Source organism: Balaenoptera ricei, chromosome 7 (genome assembly GCF_028023285.1).
Source record: "Balaenoptera ricei isolate mBalRic1 chromosome 7, mBalRic1.hap2, whole genome shotgun sequence".
NCBI classification, from domain to species: domain Eukaryota; kingdom Metazoa; phylum Chordata; class Mammalia; order Artiodactyla; family Balaenopteridae; genus Balaenoptera; species Balaenoptera ricei.
Window position 1 is genome coordinate 70,418,731 of NC_082645.1, and position 18,108 is coordinate 70,436,838.

The 18,108-nt window shown below is 36.8% G+C and overlaps 1 protein-coding gene across 3 annotated transcripts in view; it reads left to right on the forward strand.

The window, feature by feature from the left end:
• Positions 1-8,280: 8,280 nt before the first annotated feature.
• DNAJC10 (DnaJ heat shock protein family (Hsp40) member C10) overlaps positions 8,281-18,108 on the forward strand; it is a 57,330-nt gene continuing 47,502 nt past the window's right edge. For 2 of the 3 annotated variants that reach the window (XM_059928277.1, XM_059928279.1), the window contains exons 1-5: positions 8,281-8,506; positions 9,070-9,120; positions 10,033-10,382; positions 11,992-12,154; positions 14,154-14,204. In XM_059928277.1, coding sequence (XP_059784260.1) covers positions 10,179-10,382; positions 11,992-12,154; positions 14,154-14,204 — 418 coding nt within the window. In that variant the 5' untranslated portion in view covers positions 8,281-8,506; positions 9,070-9,120; positions 10,033-10,178. The remainder of the gene's footprint in view (positions 8,507-9,069; positions 9,121-10,032; positions 10,383-11,991; positions 12,155-14,153; positions 14,205-18,108) is intronic. The other variant, XM_059928278.1, reaches the window with a different exon arrangement.

Genomic DNA, 18,108 nt, shown 5'->3' on the forward strand with positions numbered 1-18,108 from the left:
ATTTGGATTTTTTAAAAATAAACATCTCTATCATCTCTAAAGATTTGGGATGTGGTAGACTGTCAAGCACATTTTATCAGTTTATATTCCAATCTCCTGGTCCCCCTTTTTCTTTTCATTTTTTTTGTTTTTTGGCCATGCCGCGTGGCTTGCGGGATCTTAGTTCCTTGACCAGGGATTGAAAACCCCAGCCACTCCAGTGAAAGTGCTGAGTCCTAACCACTGGACTGCCAGGGAATTCTACCCCCATTTTTAAATCAAGTAAAATAGAAAGAAAAAATATTTCATTAGGACTGTCAACCTATATTTGCTTTTTGTTTGCTTTCAATTCAACTTAGCAATTATTTATTTAGGAATTAGTGCCAAGAGAAGCCAATGTATACAAAATATATATACAGGTATGTATATATATACATATGTATATTTATATGTGTTATACATTTTATGTATGCTTTATTGTGACTTTTTTGTTTAAGTATTTAATTACTACATAACTTTTTTAACACTAAAAACTGTAGTGTCAAAAAATTGGGATAGGGGCTTCCCTGGTGGCGCAGTGGTTGAGAATCTGCCCGCCAATGCAGGGCACACGGGTTCGAGCCCTGGTCTGGGAAGATCCCACATGCTGTGGAGCAACTAGGCCCGTGAGCCACAACTACTGAGCCTGCGCGTCTGGAGCCTGTGCTCCGCAAGAAGAGAGGCCGCGACAGTGAGAGGCCCGCGCACCGCGATGAAAAGTGGACCCCGCTCGCCGCAACTAGAGAAAGCCCTCGCACAGAAACGAAGACCCAACACACCCAAAAATAAATAAATAAATAAATAAAATTTAAAAAAAAAAGAAAGGAGGAATAAAGAAACAGAAAAGGCAGAACAAATAGCACAAAATAAGACTCTAGAAATAAACCCACATATATCAGTAATAACAGTAATTATAAGTGGACTAAACTATGCAGTTGAAAAAAAAATTGGAATATAGGGAAATAAGCATGAAATAAAATAAGCATAAAGGAAAGGTCAGTTGTAGGCAAAAGGAGACCTGTTTATTGGAGATTAAAATGTAAAATTATAATTATCATAGAAATATAAGCAACTGAAAATTCAGCTGAATTCAACACACATAATGAATGTCAATTCTATCAGTAGGTGCTGTAGGTGATTTTAAGACATCAACCTTGTCTTTACAAATAAGGTCTGATCTAACAGAGTATTACAATTTACCCCCAAAGCCAAGCACTTGTGATAGGTTATTATGAAAAAAAAAATCTATGAAAATAACACCTTATTAAATAAAAGCTGTCAAAAATACGTCAGTTAATTAACTGATTATGGACTCCAGATCAAGACTGCCCAGGTTGGAATCCAGCTTCTACCACTTAACAACTGTGCAACAGTGGGCAAGTAGCTTAACCTCTCTTAGCCTCAGTTTCCTCATCTGTAAAACTGACATAATGATTGCACTTATCTCATAGAGTTGTTATGACAATTGAATGTGTTAATATAAGTAAAGTGCTTGATATAGTGCCTGGGACATATAATGTATATTAAGTTTCAGTTATTATGATTATGATTATCATTTCATACTGGCTGAGAAATCAAAAAACACAGGTAGTAGTCCCATTTCATTCATTTACGTTTGAGTAATGAGTATTTTGACTCATTTGAGTCTTTAGGCAAGTCACTCATCAACATTCCTGGGCCTCCATTTCCTCCCCTATGAATTTAAGAAGTAAACTTTACAACCTCAAAGATTCTACCTGGTTCTAAAATTCCAAATTTATTAAAGAATTTTTTTAAATTTAGAAACACCTATACTGTCCTCTCATTCTACTCTGTACACTTGAGCCCAAAACTGAGTCCCTCTGGAATACATTGTTTATATCACTCATTCAACATTTACTATTTTTCTACATGAGAATGTGTGTTCTTCATGCCTCTCCTCCCAGGACAGACATTAATGACTTTAGAGACAAAGGTCTATTCTTTCCTCTTTGCACATAATAAATATTGATTCTTCATTCCATTGTAATGCATGTATTGAATAAGTGCCAAGCACTGTTCTAGCTAGGCAGTGAGAAAAAAAGTAAATAATATCTGATTCCTGATCTCAAAGAATTCATTAGACCAACCAATGAAATGTAATTACAATATGGTGTGATAAATGGAATAATAAAGGATGGAGTGATCAAACATGCTTGAATGGCTCACAGAAAAATAATTTTTAGAAGAAACGTGAACTGGATCTTAAAAGATAAATAGCAATTCCCCAGATGGAACTAAAAATGAAACAAAACAGTCCCCTCATTATAACATATCTCATGCATATATGATGGAGCTATTTTATCAAGTTTTGATTTATTGTACTGAAGCTGGCAAGGCTTCAGTTTCTCTGAAGCAAGTGGACATTAATTATCTGAAGTAGAGATCTGTCTTCAGATATCTTTCTCTTCCCCACCATGACCAATTCATCACCAAATCCTATGTATATTACCTCCCACTTTTTTCTTGAATCTGTTCATTTTTCTACATCTGAACTAACTCCACCCTAGTTCAAGACATTATCCCCTAACACCTAGGCCATTGCAATAGTCTCCTAGCCAGTTTTCCTATATTTACTATTGCCCTCTTACTATAAATTCTTCAAACTATAGCTAAAATGATTATTAAAAAATAATCCTGGCCCTTCCCCATCCTGAATAATTCAGACCAAAAGTCATTAGGTGGGTTTGGCACGAGTTAGAGCCCAACCAAGTTGGGGAGAGTGTCCATACTGGGTGAAGGAAAAGAGATGAGGGAGCAAGTGAGTGCATATTGGAACCATTTCTGGGTGTCCCTGTGGGAGTGCAGCCTGGCATAGGTTGGCACCTGCATGAAGTGAGTGGAGCACCTGCTCAGGAGAGCGACCCAGTATAAAGTGTGAGAAACCAAGTGGGATGAAGAGGGCAACTGCACAGGTGAGGGGCTAGCATCAGCAATGGGAGATTGGTTACATAGGGGGAATTGAACATTAAGTACATATGTATCAAGGATAATGGGAATCAGGTTTCTCATTTTCAGGGAAAGGAGGAAAATAGAATGAACAAAATGAAATGGCATCATACTGGAATTGGAGGTACTGGTGGGACCTCATAGTTTTATATATATGTAAATGTGAACATGTGTATGTGTTTAAGTGTGTGTGTGTGTGTGTGTGTGTGTATCTATACATATATGTATTCCCAACCTCTGTCCACTGGTAAGAACTGGGAGTAACAGCATCCCAAAAGCAAGCAGCATGGTTAGCACCAAGATCTTGCTATCTAAATACCATTCTCTGAAAGAATCAGGACTTCTTATAGAAATGGCTGGTATCAGGGCTGAGGCAGGAAAAGTGCTGGATGAGTGTAGAATGTCTTACTGTGCTCTAAAAGAAATATATTCAAAAAATGATGGGGATTGTCAAAGAAACATGAAAGTCAGCTTGGAAGAATTCCAAATAGTCAAATCTAGAACAACTTGGGCATCTAAATAAATGATAATAATGGATTTTAACCCTTTAAACAAAATAGGAATCCATGAATCCATAATAACATAAATTAACGAATAAATTGAAAGTTTGAGGAGCAACAGGATATTCATAGGGTTTTGAAGTTTCTCCCCACAAAGCACTTCTTAATTACAAAGAGAAAAAATGTAACTTTACAGTGGAAAGGCCTCACAGACACCTCTTTAATCAAACGATCCAATTTAACACTACCAATAATGGGACAAATCAAGATTTGGGACCACATCGTAACATGCAATGAAAACAACATAACGTCACTTCTATTAGATTCCCGACAAAGATGCATAACCTAAATCTGATCATGAGGAAACATCAGACAAACCAAAAAAGGGAGACATCTATAAAATAACTGGCCTGTACTCTTTACAAGTATCAAGATATTGAAAGTCAAGGAAAAACTGAAGAACTGTTTCTAACTGAAGGAGCTAAGGAGTTATGACAACTAAATGAAACACGTCGTTCTGCGCTGGATCCTACAAGGACATAATTGGGACAAATTGCAAAGCCTACAAGGGATATGAGGATTAGATAGTAGATTAGATGGTAATAATGTATCAGTGTTAATTCTCTGATGATTGTGTTGTGGGTATATAGGAGAATGTCTTTGTTTGTAAAAAATACACACCACGGTTTTGGGAAATAATGGGAAAACATGTCAGCAACTTACTCTCATATGGTTGAGGAAAACAAAGAAACTTTGAATTTTTTTGTAACATTGAGATTGTTCCCAAATTTTTAAAAGTAAAATCATAACAATAACAATGATGATGATGATGATATTCCACTGTCTAAAACTGGCTGTGACTTTTTATTGCTCTTAGGAAAAAAGACGAGAATCCCTAAAATGAACTATAAGACTCTGCATGATCTTGACCCTGTGTACTTTACCAGGGTCATCTTGCTGACTCTCTCCTTTAGGCTCACTGCATTCTGTTCTTTTTGATCCTCAATCAACCCATGGACTTTTGAAGTACAAAGACCACACACTTGCTCTTCCCTCTGCCTAAAACATTCTCTAATTCCTTGCCCATATACATTAAATTTCTTTTTTATTTTATTTCATTTATTTTGGTAATACCTTTTCAAACACTTCGCTCCCCAAAGGTCAGTTCTCCGTTATTTACTCTCACAGCACTATATATTTTCCCTTCATAATTATAGATTTGCTTGAATAAAAGATTAATGTGTCCTCCATTATCCTACTTCTTTGGGGCAGAGTTATAACTTTGCTCACCACTTTACCCCAAGGACCTAGCCCAGAGGACAATAAACAATGTTAATGAATAAATGAACTGTTTATGATCAATCCATTCACTTGGGCCCTTGACTCTCTCCTATATCTGCAGCCTCCCTCTCTTTTTTGGCTCCTAACCAGCTTTTAAACTTGTTCAAGTCTTTTCAAGCCTAAAGCATTTCCTCTCTTGAATCCACATCCTGCTTGAATTGCAATAAGTTTACCTGCCTCTCTCTTCATCCAGACTTTCAGTAGATTCCTGTTGACTTACAATTTCCATTTCCTCAGCTCCCATCCAATCTCCAGACCACTGCAATCTGGCTTCCACCCTTACCACCCACTAAAATTGTGCTTTCTGTGATGGCTATAACCTAACTGCCAGACCCAATTAACAAGTTTTAGTCAGTATCTTACCTGAATCATTCTCATTAACTTCCTTCATGTTTAGTTGTTTTTGAATATATCTAATCATCTCATTTTTGACTCCTTGATGAGCTCTTCTTTTTCAGATCACTTCTCAAATTAATTTGTTTTATTCAAAAAAAATGTATTTAGTACCTACCATATGCCAGGAAGAACTGGGGATACAACAGTAACTAAAACAAACAAAAATTCCTGTCTTCGTGGAGCTTACATTCTTCTTTTTTTTCAAATTAAGGTAGAATTCACGGGCAGCATTATATTAGTTTCAGGTGTACAACATAAGGATTTGATATTTCTATATATTGTGAAATGATCACCACAATAAGAATTTTACAGAATTTTATTCTTGTGATAAGAACTTTTAAGATCTACTCTTTTAGAAATCAAATACCCAATACACTATTATTCACTATAGTCACCCTGCTGTACATTACATCTTCAGGACTTATTTATTTTATAACTGGAGGTTTGCACCTTTTGACTCCTTCCCGCATTTCACCAACCCTCCTACCCCCAGCCTCAGGCAACCACCAATCTGTTCTCTGTATCTATGAACTTGGTTTTTTGTTTTGGGGTTTTTTTAGAATGCACATATAAGTGAGATCATACAGTATTTGTCTTTCTCTGCCAACTTATTACTCTTAGCATAATGCCCTCAAAGACCATTCATGTTGTCTCAAATGGCAATATTTCATTCTTTTTTATGGCTGAATAATATTCCACTATATATACATATTTTTCTTATCTATTCATCCTTCAATGGACATTTAGGCTCTTTCCATATCTTAGCTATTGTAAATAATGTTGCAGTGAACATATTGATGCATATGTCATTTCTAATTAGTGTTTTCATCTTCTGATAAATACCCAGAAGCAGAATTGCTGGATCACATGGTAGTTCTATTTTTAGCTTTTTGAGGAACCTCTGTACTGGTTTCCATAGTGGCTATACCAATCTAGATTCCCAGGAACAGTGCACAAGGGTTCCTTTTCTCCATGTCCACTCCAGCATTTGTTATCTCTTATCTTTATAACAATAGTTATTCTAACAGGTGTGAGGTGTTATCTCATTGTGGTTTTGATTTGCATTTCCCTGATGGTTATGTAATAGGGAAGAACCTTTGTATTCTATTACAAGTTAATCACTAAAGGGATGTTGCCTATAAGCTTAAATTACACATAATGCCCATCTTTGGGAACCCTGCCTCCCAGGTAACGAGCATTAAGGTAAAATACCTTTGTATAGCTCACAGGAAACATCCTGACCAGGCCCACCTGTGAATGACTGCAAGGAAGAAATTAACACATCCCCTCTGGAGATTGACCAGAACCAGGAAATGTTTGACTTTACTCCCTCCCCTTTTAGTATAAAAGAAGGCTGAATTCTAACTCAGGCAAGATGGTTTTTTGGGACACAAGTCTGCCATGTTCTTGGTCTGCTGGCTTTCTGAATAAAGTTGCTCTTCCTTGCCCCCAAAACTGGTCTCTTGATTTATTGGCCTGTCATGCAGCGAGCAGTATGACCCTGCTGTGTACCTTTATTTGGACATAATCTAGGGAACTTGAAATAGATATATCCAAATCAGAATCCTTTATCTTCTCCCTAAACAGATCTTCATTCCGTGAGTGGTACTCAGCCACCTAAACCAGAAGTTAACCCTAGATCTTTTCTCTCTTTTATCTCCCACAACCAACTAATCACCCTTTCTTGCCAAATTTACTCTTTCTCTAACATTCTCCTAACTGTTCTCCCTTTCTCCAGTCATGGTCCCTTTGTATTCACTCTCCAATAGCTACCAGAATGATCTAAAATACAATCTCAGTCCCTTACTTAAAAGCTTTAAGTAGCTTCCTGATTACCTAAAAGGTAGTCTATGTCTTCATCATGGCATAAAACCCACTGTAATCTTGGCCCCTGCTTGATTCTCCAGTTTTCTTTTTTGCTCTTCAATTTACTCTAAAGATTTTGGTGGCTCACAGGGTGACATAATGATTAACATCACAGTCTCCGGAGCCAGGCTGCTCAGGTGTGAATCTCAGCTCTATCATATATTTACCTTGGTTTCCTCAACTGTGAAATGGATATATTAATAGTCCCTGTCATATAAGATTACTTGGAGGACTGAATTACATGTGTGCTTAGACCAGTTCCTGGCACTTATTAGCTACTATTACATTGGGCTGCTTCTAATATTTCTGCCTTTGCTCTGACTACTTTCTCTTCTTTCGGGCAATATATTAGTTTAGCTATGGATCCTACATGGTCATCATTTTTTAACAAGCTGACATTTGATTTACTACACATGAAATTGTTACCAAGTACAACTTATATTAGGGTTGATGTCATAAGCAGGCATCCTCTTCATCAGGATGTTTTCTCTTTTGATGGTTGCAACTGCAGCTACTTCCATTGTTCTAGTTACATTTCTGCAGATCAAAAATGCAGTTTCTATACCACATCATTTAGATGTAAATGTGGGAGAGAGGAGTATGGATAACTCCCCAGTTTCCAGTTTGGATGACTAGGAAGTCAGGCAATACTGTAGAATGCTCAAAGGTTTGTCACCCACACACACTGATAAATATTTTTATTTCTTCCAAATTTCCTACTCCCTCTTCAGCCCTCTAGACCGACACTGCTATCAATGTCACTTAAGTTAAATTCCCCTTTCTGCCCCACCCACCCACCCAACGACCAGAAAAATCCTCTATAGCTCTGCCTTTCCCTTTAAGAAGAACAGGGTCACAGGGAAATTGCACGCCTAAACCCGCCCTCCGGGGGAGGGGGGGGGAAATTGGTCCCGTCACCACAGCAACGGGAGCAAAAGGGGGCGGACTTTGTCGTCCAGCTTCCTGCCCGCGGCGTGCGCCAGCCGCGATGGTGCGGCAGCGCGGGCTTTGTGGGTATTGCGTGTTCTTCAGCTCCGGGTTGGAGCCGGAGCCGGAGCCGGATTCCGCGCAAACGGCCACGTCAACCTAAACCTGCACCGCCCTCCCCACCCTGCTGCGCCCGCAGATCCTGAGGCGAGTCCTCCCAAGCAGCGTCATCCACGCCTTTCCCACAATGCCCCGCGCCAGGCCCCGCCCCGCCTCGCCTAGGAGACGGCCGCGCGAGGAGCCGAGCCGAGCCGGCCGCGCTCGTCGCTGCCGGTGCGGCTGCTCGTACCACATAGCGGGCGCCGCCGGCCAGCGGTCAGAGAGTGCGTGCTTCCTTACCGCACGCACAGCTTGTGTTTGGCCGAGTGGGGTCTGCCGCCGGGGATTGAGGATGGGGAAGTAGCTGCAGGAGACGACCTCGCAGCACCGAGGTGGGCATGGGTGGGGAGCCGGGGCTCTACTGGAGCTGGCGGCGGCCTGGGCCCTCCGGGAAGGGAGGGGCTAAATGCCTGTGCACTGGAATCTCCCCTCCTTTTCGCTCTTGAGGCTGGTTTATTGTGTTCTCGCTTCCAGTCTTCCTCCGTCCTACCTACACCGCCATTCCTCCGCCCAGCAATTCCCCGCTTTTTGCTCCAATTTCTCACTTTACCCTCAGTTATCCAGGTTCTTTTCTCCCTAATCCGACCTGAGATTTCACACACCAGCAACACTTGACAGTCTCTTTCACCTAGTGTCTCCCTTTCCCCTTTCCCCGCAACGCATCCTGGAGTGGTGGCACCGAGGAGTTAGTGTTGCATTTACCTGCAGCTTCCACCTGTCCCCGCAGCTCGGCGCACAGCCTCAGGCACGCCCACGCTGTCTGAGAACCACCACTAGGCAGGGAACAAACACCGCTCGTCTCAAAGTGGTGTTTGAGAATATATTCTCTACTTTATTCTAAACGTTGTTTTTTAGTCTGGATGTTTATTAATCTCCATCACTCTATTTTACAAAGGGTTTTCTGGTGGCGTGAAAAGGATTAGAAATGAACCCAAACCATTCACAGGTAAGGAAAAAAAATTTTAAATAGGCATTTAGGATTAAATGAAGAAAGGAGGAACTGAGGATGCTAGGAAGGTTAGATTTTTCGAAGCATTATGATATGTTTGGAACTATTGATAAAGTATACAAGTTTACATGTGATCTGATTTTATTTTTACCCTACACAGGTGAGCATGTCTAAATAACTGATTCCTTTTCTCCTTTTGTTTCTTTTTCTATTTTTATTATTGCCAAATGTAAACTTTGCAATAAAATTACAGTTAACTTGCAGTTATTAGTCTTCTAGTTTATAAAATAGTAACTACTTAGGTATAAGTAAGCACCTTCTGAGAAAATTCAGGGGAAAAAACGTCCGACTATGTAAGTTGTTACAGCGATATAAATTCACTGCTAACTCTTGGACGGTTTATATGAAAAATACAGACCCTTTGGAAGGATCTGGTGCTTCTTTCTAGTACTCCCAAAGGATATTTCCTACAAGTGAAATTTGATTGAAATGAAAACTGAATAGCCTTAAAGGGGTGAAGAAATAACCAAAAAGGAAGCAGATCAAAAGAGGCAAGCTTAAGCTGGGTAGAAGATGGAAGGAAATAGCTCTCCCCCCACCCTCCCGCCTTGTGTTCTGGTGCTGATAGAGCAAGTTGCTGCACTTGTTTGTTTGTAAAGAGTTCTAGGTAGCTGCAACCTCACTAGCTACTTTTTACCTTTATCTGCTACCTTGAGTGATCTCACGAATCTGTCTACCTAGATAACGGAAGCAGTGAAGGGGGCCCCCAAAGAACAGAGCCTGAGGCACTCACCATGATTTGTCATTTACTGGAGATTGTATTGCTGGCCATGTTATTTAGTAAATAGTGTTATTGATGTGTTTGGTTTTTTATTAATGTATTTCAACTACCTGATTTTCTCTCTTTAGATTAACATTTTGGGAAAAAATTCATGATACCTGTTTCACCTTTGGAGTAATGTGGACAGAAGTTCTCAGATTTGCATATTACATCAACCGGAACCAGTGGCATTATCTTAATGTTCACTTGAGTCAGAACTTGTACAAGAAAAACAATGGGAGTCTGGTTAAATAAAGATGACTATCTCAGAGACTTGAAAAGGGTCATGCTCTGTTTTCTAATAGTGTATATGGCCATTTTAGTGGGTACAGATCAGGATTTTTACAGTTTACTTGGTGTATCCAAAACTGCAAGCAGTAGAGAAATAAGACAGGCTTTCAAGAAATTGGCATTGAAGCTACATCCTGATAAAAACCCGGTAGGTAAAAATTTCTTTTTAAACATATCTAATTAGTGTGTTTCAGTAAGTTTGGGTATGTATTTAAATTATTTTTAAAATTATTTTAAATAAGTGCTCAAAATGGTTAAGAACAATCACATGTCAAAAATCATAATGCAACTTCTGTACTAAAAACAGAAGAAGCAAAATGTTCTAAGTTCAGAAGAGTGTAAAGGAATGTCTGTACCAAAAATGCAGTTCTCTCTTAATTTGAAAACTAATTTCCAACAGTTACGTTACAGATGTTAATCACAAAGCAGTAGATTTCCTAGTAAAGCAGTTTAAAATCAAGTATTTTAGAACAGTAACAGAAAAATTATTTCCTTAGAACTTAGAGGGTATGTCTTGCTAAAAATGGCAGTAATAGCTAATAATAGTATGCTTCAACTTTAACTATTTTCTCCCATGTGCAAGTCTAAGAACAGAGTCAGAAAGTATTATAAATTAAAACTTGGGAGCAGCCAAATCCAGTTAATTCCAATCATAAATATTGATTATGTATCCTATGATGTAATCCTTCAAAACTGTATTAGTTTTAATTCTTAAGGTATTTTTATAATTTATCTCATTCATTTTTTTCTTACTGAGATTTGATACTCTTCAAGGAGAAAGATTTAATTATATCTAGATAGAACTTTTTTTACTGTTCAGTAACTGCAGTTTTTTGGGTTTTTTTTGTTTTTTTTACTATTTTTATTTATTTTTTATTTTTTATGTTTTATTTTTGGCCTCACCACGGATTCAATCACTGACCAGGGATTGAACCCCGGCCACTGCAGTGAAAGCCCAGAATCCTAACCACTAGGTCACCAGGGAAGTCCCTAGATAGAATTTTAAATAGGATTATTTTATTTCGATTGCATAAAGCTGAGCAACAGCTGAGCAATAGAATCAGTATTTCTCTAAAACACTTGTTAATTGGTAATATTTTCTTGAGATCTACATTGTATTGTGTTTAGGGTTTTCATTATTTCAGATTTTTCTTTAAAATTTCAGAATGTTATTTCTTTTAAGTTTCTACATGAAAGATGGTAGACCACTTAAAACTAAGTATTATTTAGATGAAAACATTCTTCAAAAAACAATTCTATGAAACAGTAACAAATGAAACGTATTAATCCAGTTTTGAGTTGTTACTCTGATATTAGTCCTTATGTCATTATCTGATAGATTGGAGTACATAACTTTTTTTTACTTAAAGTACTGGGTTTTGCCTCAAATAGAAAAATAACCTACAAATTTCTTCGTGATTGTTTTAAGGGTAACACATAATATTTACAATATTAAGTGTTTCCAAGGGTTCATTTGTCAGTTTTTTCTGTTGCATCTCTTAGAAGTAGTGACTTATATTTGATGACCACCTCTATCAACCTTTTGAAGCATCAATTCTCATTTCTATTTTCGTATTTTTTAAGATTGTAGTTCTTTAAAAATACTTTTTGACTTTTTATTTCAATGCATGAGCACCCATTTCATATTGTACTACTCCTCCTTATCTTGGTATCTGTTCACACAGAAATCTCAGGATTAAGTTAAATCAATTGATCGTGTATCTGAAACAAATATTATATCTAATATTTTTTAATAGAATAACCCAGATGCACATAGTGATTTTTTGAAAATAAACAGAGCATATGAAGTACTAAAAGATGAAGATCTGCGGAAAAAGTATGACAAATATGGAGAAAAGGGACTTGCAGATAATCAAGGAGGCCAGTATGAAAGCTGGAATTATTATCGTTATGATTTTGGTAAGATGATATGATATTCCTTATGAAATTATTGTTTATTCGAGTAAATTTAGAAAATTTTGTTTCACCACTTAGCTAATGTATAAACTATTACATAGTTAACATGTGTCCCCTTGACCTTTTTTTTTTTTAATTTATTTAATTTATTTTATTTTTGGCTGCATTGGGTCTTTGTGGCTGCATTGGGTCTTTGTTGCTGCACGCGGGCTTTTCTCTGGTTGCGGCGAGCGGAGGCTACTCTTCGTTGTGGTGTGCAGGCTTCTCATTGTGGTGGCTTCTCTTGTTGGGAGCACGGGCTCTAGGTGCACAGGCTTCAGTAGTTGTGGCACACGGGCTCAGTAGTTGTGGCTCGCGGGCTCTAGAGCACAGGCTCAGTAGTTGTGGCGCATGGGCTTAGTTGTTCCACGGCATGTGGGATCTTCCCGGACCAGGGCTCGAACCCGTGTCTCCTGCATTGGCAGGCAGATTTTTAACCACTGAGCCACCAGGGAAGTCCCCCCTTGACCTTCTTTTTAATATAACATGAGAGTGGAATTCAAAAGGAAAGTCAAGTAGTATGTAGATATCTGTATAAATATGAAGGTGTTTTGGTCATAATCTTGTTAAATACTTTTAAAATAAGGATTGCTATTTAATTTTTTAAAATATGTGTATTAGAAGTTAAATATTGAAGCCTTTCAGTATTTTTAGAGCATCATATTTTCCAAGGAAGACTAAAGTTTCCTTTAATAGTGGTCACTTCAGTAGAAATGCCATTCTTCTTAATTAGTAATGATTAATAATGGTTGAAGGTATTGACAGGAATGAGAAATGAGACAAGAGCAGAGAGAGTAAACAAGTTAAAGAGATTGAGGGAGGGGGAAAGTAAATACAGGTGTCAAGCAAAGAGGGAGCATTCCGATACCCAGTAGTTCTCTTGTGATTGTTATAAGGGTAACACATAATATTTACAATCTCAATTAGCCTCCAATGCAGGCAGAGAACTGAAGTATGCTTTTATCTTAGACTAAATAAAATATTTTCAGTTTGTATCTGGAGTATTTGTTTCTCAAGACTGACTTTTCAAAATAGTATTTTCAGGTATAATCACTATAGCTTAATAGTCTATAACAGGTGTCAGCAATCTATATTTCACAGGCTAAGTCCGGCCTGCCACCTGCTTTTGTAAATAAAGTTTTATTGGAATACAGTTTTGTTCATTTATCTACATATTTTTCACACTTCAGCGGCAGAGTTGAATAGCTGTGACGGAAACCATATGTCCCACAAAATCTAAAATATTTACTAACCCCTGGTATATATCCATCACTAATATTTAGATAATTTATGTAGTAATGAGAAACTTTCTCACATTGGTGTTAATTATTATTATAAATAAAATTTATATTTACTTAAGTTTGCTTCTACCTCTGCAAGTATTCTAATTATATAAGACTTTTAGCAATACAAAATATTTTTAAGCGATAACACATTAAAAAAAAATGCAGTCTGAAAGTGAATGAGGTCTCTAATCTAGTTAACAGTAATGTACTAGTGCCAATTTCCTGGTTTGGATATTGTACTAAAATTACATAGTATGTCACCATTAGGGGAAGCTGGATGAAAGATAAGTAGGACTCTGAACTGTTTTTACAATTTCCTGCAAGTCTATAATTATTTCAAAATAAAAACTTTTTTTAAAAAACGTATAATAGACATTTTCTGTAGAGATGACATTGTGTGAATATTGGGAATCCCCACCCCCTGCCACACACAGACACACACACCCCATGACAGTCCATATCAGGAAACTAATGTCTTTTGATACTCTTTAAATGTATCACCAATGGTATTATTACTCTTTGCTTTTCTCTTAGTGTATTGCATATTCTTCCACTTGGAGATTTAGTATAGCAATCTGATTTTTGATGATTGAAACAAAAGTAAGTAACATCTTTTATGTGGTAATTTATTTTTATAATGAAGTTTTAACTATAATTTTATGTATTTTTCTAAATAGGTATTTATGACGATGATCCTGAAATCATTACATTGGATAGAAGAGAATTTGGTAAGTTTGGGGGTATATGATTTTCTAAAGCTAGTTCAAGACCAGTCTCTTAACTAAAACGCTCAAGGACAAATGCATTTAGAATTTAGAAATTTTAAAAATTTTAGCAAGGTAATATGGTATATACTGTATTTTAAATAATGTTCTATAACCATAGTTGAGGTTTTCACATAGTTTCTTTTATTGTCATCATCAACTTTTCTTTCCATTATGTCAGTGAACTTTTATGACATTCTGTGTATTAGCAACAATAATTATTCCTCTCTTTTGGCAGTTGAGGAAATGAAACCTTAGAAGTGCTAGCAACATCCTCAACATTCTGTACATGTGTGTTTGTGTATAATTGACACATTTGAAATAATGAACCAATATTCTTTTTTTCTATATTTTTTCACATTATTAAAAAGTGTTTATATTTAAGAGTAGTTATGTGAAAAAAAAGGCTAATACAAAATTGTATATGCAGTATAATACAAATCATACAAAAGGTATACACATATATGCATAGAGGATAAAAGCTGGATGAGAACAAAATAAAAATATCAGCACTGATAAAAAAGTTCTTAGCAGAATGTGGGGCAGTATACTATTTTTTTTTTTTTTTTAAAGAATATTTAGCTCCTGTATTTCTTTTTTTTTTTTTTTTAACTTTGGGTTTATTTATTTATTTATGGCTGTGTTGCGTCTTCGTTTCTGTGCGAGGGCTTTCTCTAATTGCGGCAAGTGGGGGCCACTCTTCATTGCGGTGCGCGGGCCTCTCACTATCACAGCCTCTCTTGTTGTGGAGCACAGGCTCCAGACGCGCAGGCTCAGTAATTGTGGTTCACGGGCCTAGTTGCTCCGTGGCATGTGGGATCTTCCCAGACCAGGGCTCGAACCCGTGTCCCCTGCATTGGCAGGCAGATTCTCAACCACTGCGCCACCAGGGAAGCCCCTACTATTTTTTAAAAAATAATATTTACACAGCAAAATGCATAAGTGTATACTAAATAAAAGAAGTAAAAATAACACATAGCCCCCATATCAGTTCAGGATAGGTTTGTATGCCAGGTGAGCTTCCTGCAAACTTGCAGAAATACTTCTGGTTTTAGAACTTTTATATTTCAGGGTTTTGAATAAGTATGTGGTTATTTTTGGAAGCAGATTTAATTTGATCTGTGATTTGTGTGAAAATGGATATAAAAATATATTTCTACTGTACTTTGCATTGCATTGTAGAAAACCTTAAAGATACTTACATTTTCAAATTTGTACACTTGTAATAAAATATTCTTTTCTACTTCAAACCAATATATTTTACCTCAAATCATATTTCAATTTTATTTTGCTGTGTTACAGTCTCATTTAATTTAGAAAACTAAAATAGCATACTAGCTGCAAAATAAATTTATATAATTTCTCATGTTATCATCATAAACAATGTGTTACAGTCACTTGTTTCTGTACAGTTCCTTCTAAGCAAGAATTGCATCGTATTCTTACTTGTATATCATGTTGGCGAGTTCAGGCCTACAAGGTAGCTGTTCAGTACATTATTTTGTTAAAAGTCTTGTAGTGAACACTTGAACAAGCTCTAAGGAAAATGGGTGTCTTTTCTACAGAGGAAATGGAGGAAAATTTGATTCATTTGTATTGTTGGTAGACAGAACTGACACCCATGTCACAAGCTTGCAGAATCATAACTTTTTAGACTGTAGTTATATGAACCTATTGATTTTTCTGTGGTTATTGTCTATCATCTGCTAGTCAGTCAATAAGTATTTTGTGGTCCTGTGGGGCAGAAAACTTTGGAATTAGAGATAGAGTTAGAGGAACTGAACAAAACCTGCAAGCTGACTAATCCATGAATCCACCCAGAATGAAAGACTTTCCTGATGGTTGTATTGCACATGGGTTCAAACTTTTTCAGATTTGTTATTATAGAGAAAAGGTTAAGAACTGCTAATAATTCATATGGAACTCCAAATAGTAGTTAAGAATTAATAGTCACAAAACCTTAGAGACAGTTTTTCAGAAATAATTAACTGACATTGATAGGTTCGGTGCAAAGTTGCCACTATTCAGTCTGAACTCTAATACTACCCTGTGTATTACTAGGCTAAGACAAGCTGATCCCTAAGTTTTAGCTGAAGAAGCCAAGGGAGGACGATAAATAAGGATGGATAGTAGTATCAACTTGTGCCTATGTAAATATCACATTAGCATACTTGGTTGTGGGTCTCTTTCCATTACCAGTAGTTTCTATTGGTTTGGGTCACTTAATCTGGTCTTTTGTGTAACTAATTATATAAACAATTATGGAGTTATTTTTAAGTTATGTATGTTCTCTTGCTCCAGAGAGAAGTTATATTTTCTTCTGACTAGGGTCACTAACAATCTCAGATCAGCTTTATCCAAACAGAGACTGAAATGATTCAAAAGCTGAGCTTTGTACTTGTACAGGACTGGTCTCCTTCCAGTTCATCTTTATTTACAGGACCCTTCTCTACATGTGCCCTGAACTCCATCTTTGTCCCTCTAGTCTCATGAATCTATTGAAAGCTCTGCTCAGTTTCTTGCCTATCAACTACCTCCTGGCAAACATTGGCCCCCTGATTTCTACCTCCTCCCATTCCTGGGCCCTGTAATTCTTCTCTGCATTGGTAACTCTCTGATGCTTTCAACAGTAGTCTTTTGTATTTTCTCCAGTTCTGAAGTTGTAGTGGAAGAGTTAATCCAGATTACATAGTTCACTTTTATCAGGAGTGGAACTCTGAAATGTTCAACTATAGTACAGAAGAAAAAATGTGATTAATAAACTTCACTTTGAAGTTCTTATCCTTCCCATTAAACATGATGCATATTATCTTTTTATATGTCATAGAAAAGTATTATGCAGTTATTAAAACAAGTTCTAGATAGTACCTGCGAAAGCAAAGAACATCTTGCACTTAACAGTAGTCATTTTGAGTAGTACCCACACAATACATTCATCCTTTTGAAGACACGCTCAAGAAATTAAAGAGGAACTCAAAGCACTTCTGCCTTTTTTTACATTTTTCTAGGCTAACAGAAGCTATTAGCTATAATCACATAAATATTAACAGACATTAGCTATAGTTGTATAGTTTAGAAGCTGAAAATCACATTTTGAAATATACTTGTTCTATTCTGAGTCACTAGGTTATGCAAAAACATCCCATTGAGCTTTGATAATACAGTATTAAAAATATTTTTAATAATAGTGGGAACTGGGCAAATAAGTTAGAAGTAGTCTATGAAAACAAAGTACCAAGATGGGAGACATTTTTTTTTCCCACTTTAAATAAGGTTTTGTGTCAAATTAAATGCCATTATTTTTTTCCCTTCCAGTTTTATTGAGATATAACTGACATACAGCACTGTATAAGTTTAAGGTGTACAGCATGATTTGACTTACATCCATCATGAAATGATGATCAAAATAAGTTTAGTAAATATTCATTATCTTATACAGATACAAAATTAAAGAAATAGGAAAAAATGTTTTCTTGTAATGGAACTCTCAGGATTTGCTCTTAACAACTTTTATATATGATATACAGCATTGTTGATTATACTTATGATGTTCTACATTCCATCCCTAGTACTTTTTTGTCTCGTAACTAGAAGTTTGTACCTTTTGACCACCTTCATCCAACTCTCTCTCCCCCCGACCCCCGCCTCTGGTAACCACAAACCTGATCTCTTTTTCTGTGAGTTTGTTTCTGAAGTGTAATGACATACAACACTGTGTTAGTTCCTGTTACACAACATAGTGACTTGGTGTTTCTGTACATTTCAAAGTGATCACTACAGTAAGTCTGATTATGATATGTCACCATACAAAGATATTACATAGTCGTTGACTACTCCACACACTGTACGTAGCAGTCTCTGTGTGTGT